This window comes from Podarcis melisellensis (assembly GCF_964234715.1).
Source record: "Podarcis melisellensis genome assembly, chromosome: 4".
Taxonomy (NCBI): Eukaryota; Metazoa; Chordata; class Lepidosauria; order Squamata; family Lacertidae; genus Podarcis; species Podarcis melisellensis.
The window spans coordinates 83,397,410-83,405,214 of NC_138531.1; the positions used below are offsets into that span (position 1 = coordinate 83,397,410).

The 7,805-nt window shown below is 41.5% G+C and overlaps 1 protein-coding gene across 1 annotated transcript; it reads left to right on the forward strand.

Moving 5' to 3' along the window:
• Positions 1-747: 747 nt before the first annotated feature.
• On the forward strand, positions 748-7,304 carry LOC309369332 (vitelline membrane outer layer protein 1-like). Its single transcript, XM_081910194.1, has 4 exons — positions 748-774; positions 1,362-1,553; positions 4,771-4,874; positions 6,962-7,304. The coding sequence occupies exons 2-4, from the start codon at positions 1,383-1,385 to the stop codon at positions 7,248-7,250; spliced, it is 564 nt and encodes a 187-aa protein (XP_081766320.1). The 5' UTR covers positions 748-774; positions 1,362-1,382; the 3' UTR covers positions 7,251-7,304.
• The last annotated feature ends 501 nt before the right edge of the window (positions 7,305-7,805 follow it).

Below are 7,805 nucleotides of genomic sequence, written 5' to 3' on the forward strand. Positions count from 1 at the left end.
CTTTTAATTTTGTGGCTGCTGTTACCATCTGCAGTGATCCTGGAGCCCAAGAAAGTAAAGGTGGGAGATAAGCTTGGTATCTATCATGGTTGCTACCCAGCCTGCCATCTTAAGTTGCCTAAATTGTAATGCCTTAGACCACCGACGTATGACATCAATACACTGCATAGGTGTGTGAGCTGTACCATTACATTAAGGGTAATTTAAAATAGCAGGCTCGGCGACTACCACAGGCTATGGCTGTACCTTGGTTCTTGAAAGCCTTGGTACTCGTCCATTTAGGCTCCCGAATGCCACAAGACTCTTCACGCTGACCTTTGACACCCCAGATATATATTTTCAGGACTCACTCTATTCCTGTGACTGTTTAATATTGCATTTTAAATTTGGCCAGGGGTTTTATGGTTGCTGTTATAATTATTTTAGTGCCTTGAAGAAAGGCTTGAGCTTTACACTGTCCAGTTCTATCCAGTCATGGAGCTGCAGAGCATGGCAGGTACTGCTCAGGAGGGAAACTCCCACATCTCATGTTCCTGTTCCTGCCCACATTAATATACGCAGCTCAGCTCAAACTCTTTCCCACATAGGATAATTGACTGCAGTGAGACACTGCATGAAGCAGCTTGCTGAAGGGAGAAAGGAAAACAAGGGCTGCCTCCTGTTCATAATTATACAAGCTTAGGCAGTGGCCAGATACTGAATGAGGTAAAGCAAGAAAACAAAACAACAACAACAATAATAAATAAATTCCAGCTGTGCTGTTATTCCCAAAAGGTGAGTAGTAGTTGTTGTAGCAGCAGCAGCAGCAGCAGCAGTAGTAGTAATAATAATAATAATAATAATATCATTTGCAGGGTCTTTTCTGTGCTGGCTCCACCCAAGGGTGACTGACCTTCAGGCATCTTGAAAGGCATTCAAGACTCACATGGTGTGATTGGGCTTCTCACTCATGCGATGAAAGTTGGATTGTGGTCTTTTTATTTTTATTTTTGTGACTCTATTCTATTCTAGGTTTTAGTAATTAACTTTTAGGTTTTTATTGTTGTGAGTCACTTTGGATAAACTGTTCTTAACAATGTTTAGGAATTCCTGAGAAGCAATAATAATTACTCAGGGGTTAGGTAAAACCCATCCATTATTGTTCTACCATTCACTTTTTCTAAAAGCGTTTCCTGCTTGCCTAGTGAATTCTGTCCTGGTCCCAGCCCAAATAACTCCTGGGTTTCTCATAGGAATCAAACTATGATTAGAAAAGCCAAAATCAGCCAAAAGCAACCACATATTGTGAAAAACAGGATTCAGGGATTTGGGGTTCAACATTCTCATGGCTATTATTTTCCCCCTTGTGCTTTTGTTGCTAGATCTGCAGTGAGCTACCTTCCATGGCCCTCTTTATAGGTACTGCGCTCTTCTTGATCTTCTCCAGCTACCTCTCGGATGCACAACTCCGAAAGGCTAACAAAGAACTCTCAGTGCCAAATGGAGGGCCATGGGGTGAATGGGGACCCATAGAATTCTGTCGCCAAGGACATGCAAAAGGATTCAGATTGAAGGTAGATACCTCCTTGTGTCCTCTTTTTCAGGCGCCTTGGTGCCACGTAGCTGTGACAATAAGCATCAACAGACAGAGTCCTGGGTCAGAGTCTGCTCACCTGACCTTCCATCTGTAATGGTTGGGTCTCTTCCAGAGAAGCGAGACAACTCTGGCAGTAATTAACTCAGGTTTGTTGCCCAAAACACACAAATCACTCTGGACCTCAGTCACTCAGCGTCTGCTTCCAAATTAGCTGTTGCCGAGACTGAGTTCTGCCCATTCCTCTTTCCTCATTTCAAGCCCCCCTTTCGCTTCCTTTCCTGTTCCCGCCTCTCATTAATTCTTCTGAGCCTATGCGTCATGGGATGGGCCTCCCTGTGAGTCCGAACATAAACTGTGTCTTCTCCCTTGAACTCCCCCCTTCCTTCTCCTTGTTCTCGGAGCTCAGGCTCTTACTGCAACGAGGCTGCTCCTCCCTCGTTCTGCATTCCTGTCTAATTACCTCCTCCTGTCTCTCCATGCTCTCTCCCTCTCTCAGCAATGGGACGCAGCTGACACCATCTGACTAAGTTGCTTGGTGGTGAGGTCAACGTGGCACACCTAAGGCACACCTTCAGCTTCTGTGGTTCTTCTTCATGTGTCTTCTCCTGACACCAGCGTTACATATATTAGGGTCCATGGCAAAGGCATTCCTCTTCTCTGTCCTTTGGCTAATTAAACTGTTGGGGGAATTGTTTTTGTTTCTTATTATGGCATGCATTTTTTTTATATATATATATTGTAATTCACCCTGTGAATAGTATAGAAATTTAATACATGATGATGATGATATTGCACCATGCCAATTACACCTGAACATAGTTCCCATAATTGCTGGGGGAGAGTAACATGAATTCAGTTCATTTTGAGGCAGAACTTTGAATGATTTCTAGTTCATCTTCAAGTTCATTCTCTTACATGTGTTATTTGCACTTTGGACCCTTTGTGCATTTAAGCTTAAATATCATCATTTTGAGGGGAAAGAAATCAAATGATTTGCATTCTGCTGTGTGTGGAATGATGGTCCCTTAGTCTTCTTAAGTAAAATTTATGCTTCTTTTTTTTTTAAGAATAATTTTTTATTAACAGACCAATCACATCAAATCAAACCAAATTACATAAATTCCAAATTACACAGCCAAATTTTAAATTTTTGTTGGGGGTACCCATATTTCAAGTTCCGAAGGAGATCCAATCAACTTCTTGCTTCTTACTGCTGTTTTAATGTCCACAAATCTAACCTTATGATGTTCACAGTACTATCCAGTCCTTTCTTATTGTTTTTCCACATCTCTTGTTGTTATTTTCGTATATTTTTCCTTTCTCTTTGTGACCTCTGATAGTCTCCACAAGCTGGTTAGAACAGTTTGTAATCCTGCGTGGATATATTTTTTTTAATCCAGTAGCCATATCCAGACGTTTTCCATATAACATCACTTCCATACATCAAAACAGTCTTAGTGTCATTAATCTTCACCAATCTGCCTCCTTTCTCAAAACCTCTGAGGAGATTCACCAGGAATGCAGTCTGCAAATAAGTCCGTTCCTCCTCCCGGCTATAAATCCTTTGGCAAGATGGCGACTCCGAATTAATTGCTGCGCCATTCCAAAAGCTCTTATTGCTTCTCGATCTCCATAAAGCATACTTTTGGTTAAAGTTTATCTCCACACAGACCTTAATCATCCTGTTTGGGTCAGTTCAACCGACGATTCTAATGAGGAGGGGTTCTTGTAAATCACATAGAAGGAAAGTAAAAAAGGTTCCCCCCCCTTCAGTCCCATTGTCAACATACCCAGCCTTTGGTGTATCTTCATCGTAAAATATCCCTGTTTCTCCAACCCGTAGTCTTCTTTCGCAGAGGTCACTTAAATTAGCAGACTTCACTCCCCTTCTTCACTTGAAATATGTGCATTTGCTTCTTTTGTAATTAACTATTCCAAATTGCTGCAGCTAGTGTGTGATCAGAGACAGCATCCAGGAGGGCCGAGGTCCACACGGGGGCATTCTCCCTAGAGCCCTCACCCCCTTCTTTCGAATTAGGGGGTGATTTAGGGGGCACAGCAGGCAAGGGCAGTGTTCCCCATTTCCTTGGGGCAACAAGGGAGGCTGCCTACTCCCATAACGGCCTCTTAATTACCCCATGTTGGTCGGAGAGATGGTATTGTCGGCCATCTTCCAATGCGCCTCTAGTGTCCCCCCCCCCAAGTAAAATTTATGCTTCAACACAACAGCTTGTGACATTTTGGAGGCTGATTTTTTTTTTTTTGCCAAGGACAAACTTGAATTGAACAGTGAACTGAAATAGTTCATTTTGTAAAGGGGAATTTGGGCATGTCAAACGAGATCCTTTTCGAATCAAACTACCCAAGCTCTGTACAATACTGTCAAATTCAGCCTGCCAATCTAGTGTGTGTGAAATTCCTCCTGAAAATGCAAGGCTTGCTCTTAAATGTGGTCTTATTGGAGCTACAGCTTCTCTTCTCCCCCAGGTAGACCCAGGGAAAGACAGAGTAAAGGTAAAAGATGAAACATCTCTGAATGGCATTTTTGTTTTTTTACATTGTAAACCACCCTGTGATTTTCAGATGAAGGGTGGTATAGAAATTTAATACATGATGATGATGATGATATTGCACCATGCCAACTTCAGCTGAAAGTAATGGTTGGGTGAACGAAAAATGAATTCAGTTCATTTTGAAGCAAATTTCTAGTTCATCTTCAAGTTCATTCTCTTAAATGTGTTATTTACACTTTGGACCCTTTGGGCATTTAGGCTTAAATATCATAATTTTGAGGGGAAAGAAATCAAACTATTCGTATTCTGCTGTGTGTGGAATGATGGTTCCTTAGTCTTCTTAAGTAAAATTTGTGCCTCAACACAACAGCTTGTGACTTTCTGGAGGCTGAAATATTTTTTTGCCAAGGAACACTTGCCAAGGAACATTTGGACAAACTTGAATTGAACTGTGAACTGTGAACTGAAATAGTTCATTTTGTAAAGGGGCAAACTTGAACTGGAGTTAGTTCCTTTTGGGGCATGTCAAACGAGTTCCTTTTCAAATCAAACCATCCAAGTTCTGTACAATACTGTCAAATTCAGCCTGCCAATCTAGTGTGTGTGAAATTCCTCCTGAAGATGCTGTGCTTTGCTCTTAAATGTGGTCCTATTGCAACCACAGCTTTTCTTCTCCCCCAGGTACAGCCATGGACACCAGAATCACCCTTTAGAGATGATACATCTCTGAATGGCATCCGCCTCATTTGCACGGATGACTCAGAAATTCAGTCTGCTGTTGGACCGTGAGTAGCTTTAAATATTCCATTCCTTGGCTTTGTTGTTAGAAAGAAGTATGGAACCAAATCTGGCAAGTTCTTGCCTTTTCCCTGAGTTCTTGAGGAGGATACATCTTGGATTATGGTGACTTATTCATGGGCTGCCAAACCTGAGTGCATCAACAACGCAACAGGGAGGGTTGTGATAAAATAGCGAAATGCAATGTAGCAAAAGATAGTATTACTAGGGCAACTGTTACACAGCTGGAAATCTAAACAACCATGAAAGTAACAGGAGTAATTTTTTCTTAATGAACATTTATATATTTGAATCTTGATAGCAGAAGTATCCACTCATAAATCAACAGTTGCTCAACATTTGGATGTAGTTCCAGTATACATCACATTTCCTTCCCAAGGAATTAATCATCGAGCTAACAAAATTAAATAAAACAAAATTCCAGTCTACATCTGTTTCCATATGAGGTGAATAAAATGTGAAGAGAATGCATACATGCAACATTACCTTTGTAACAAAATGTAGGCCGTATTAGATTGGAACAAGGGTAAAAAATGACAAAATAACTCATCTAATGACAGAAGGATATAAAATTCATACCACCCACCGTTGCTGATATGAAAAGTCTTATAAAATGCACCTGTCCCTGTGTGCATATTTCCTGAAGGAAGAACAGAGAAGAGGCACACTGCCTTCTGTTTGTTAGCCTTCCTTAAGGAATATGAATAGGCCTCACAAATATAAAGGTAAAGTAAGGACCAGCCACAAACTCAGCTGAACACAATAAAATATATCCTGCAAATTCTATTGTTGAATTCTAACCATATGGATCCAGTGTATTCAGTTTATAAATATACCTCCATTCCATTTGTGAAAGCTTCCTGGTCCTGAGTGCAGGCACGATGAGACAACTGGGAAGTCCACCTTTTCTAAGGCAGGCTTCTTCAGACTCATGTGCTCCTGATCTTTTGGACTACAATTCCCATAAGCACAGGACAACACATGGAGGTAACAGGAGCTTTAGTCCACCACATCAGGAAGACACCAGGTAGAGGGAAGCTGGTCTAAAGCACTGATGAGCTGACATTTTGATCTGGAAACCAAGCCTTATGAGCAATAGTTGAAGGAGCTAGGTATGTTTAGGCTGGAAAAGAGGAGGCTTAGAGGAGATATGATAGACATCTTCAAATATCTCAAGGGCTGTTACAAGGAAGAAGGAACAAGCTTGTTTTTTCCTGATTTGGAGGGTACCTCTTGAGCCAATGGTTTCAAGTTACACAAAAGGAGATTCTGACTAAACATATGGAAAACTTTCTGACAGTAAGATTTATTCGACAGTGGAACACTCTCTCTTGGGAGGTTGTGGACTCTCCTTCCTTGGAGGTTTTTAAGCAGAGGTTGGTTGGCCATCTGCCTCGGTTGCTATAGCTGAGATTCCTGCATTGCAGGGGGCTAGGCTAGATGACCCTTTGGATCCCTTCCAACTCTACAATTTGATGATTCTCTCTTGGAGCACTAAGATATTCTCTATTTTCCCAAGGGACAGCAAAGAGGCAACCAGTAGAAGAGAAAGCTAGATAGAGTAGCCAAAAGGGATTAAAGAATTAATTTCCATGCAGTTTCCACCTGCCCCAACCCACACATCTGGGTTCCCCCATCACAGAACCAGTTATTGTAAGATGCATTTCAGATCAGTATTTAGCAAGGGAGCTTGGAGAGGTCTCCTCTGTTTCCTTATTTCTTATCCAGGTGATAACATGTATTGGGATTTGCTTTTTAAAAACCTTAATTTTTAAAAACCAAAACCAAAATAACAATAGAAATAAAAATGTGCACCCACCACCAATACTATTCTTTATCAAAATTATCCAACTTTCCAAAAACTTAACAGTTCTTGAGATGGTTTGACCCCTTTTTTGTTATAACAATACAAATTCCACCAATACCTTCTATCTTTCCTCAAAGTCAAAGCTCCCAGGATTCTTTGGGGGAAGCCATATGCTTCAAATGTGTGTTGAATGGGCATTGAATGTATGGTGAAGACGTGACTTGAGCAAACATTACTTCAGAGTATTAACACCACTATCTTTGTCAGGTATGGAACATGGACAAAGGCTGAGATTTGTCCAGAAGGCCGTCTAATTTCATATTCTCTGAGAGTACTAGGATATCAAGACATCAGGGATGACACAGCAGCTGACAATATCAGATTCAGCTGTGAAAATGGGGGTGTCCTGACAGGCCATTCAACTGACTGGGGTACGTATGGTCCATGGAGTCAACAATGTACTAATGGTGCCATATGTGGAATGGTGACAAGAATTGACAGAGGAACAACCGACAACACAGGACTTAACGATGTGCTCTTCTACTGCTGCGACTGAACCATGTGGGTTTCACACAACAATAGCTCAGTTCCCTGTGCCCCAGTGGCTCCATGATATGAAACTTAATAATAAATGTATTCCCAATGAAGAGTTCTGTGTGTCTTTTTTTGATGCACTGTGCCTTAAATCTTCATGTATGGCTTGTTAACAAAGCCATTTAAATCTTGGTAACACTTTATTGAGGAAGCGGAACACAACGGTGTTTAACTTGAGGAGAAAGCAACAGAGAGGCTTTTGTCTTTTTTAGGTCAGGCACCGGACATAGCAGGAAGGCTATCAACTATACATAACAGGGGGGAACTCCCTCAGATCTACACTGCCAGTCAGAGCGCTCGCTACCTCAGTGTGCGTCGTGCCACTTTGCTTGGTTGTTAAGCAAAACCTCAGCCACCTGTTCTGCTGACTTACTAATAACAGAATGAATGCTAAAGTCACACAGAGAACAATCTCTGCTGTGGCAATTCCATCATGGCTGCTGGATAGGAGGCCAACCATAGGATTGGAGAGAGGACAGAGAAGGATGAATGGTCACAGAAGAATGTAAGAAGAGGC

Coding starts and splice junctions, on each gene's coding strand:
- LOC309369332 (XM_081910194.1), top strand. CDS start 1,383: ATGGCCCTCTTTATAGGTACTGCGCTCTTCTTGATCTTCTCCAGCTAC. Junction 1,554..4,770: donor CAAAAGGATTCAGATTGAAG/GTAGATACCTCC, acceptor CTTCTCCCCCAG/GTACAGCCATGGACACCAGA. Junction 4,875..6,961: donor ATTCAGTCTGCTGTTGGACC/GTGAGTAGCTTT, acceptor TATCTTTGTCAG/GTATGGAACATGGACAAAGG.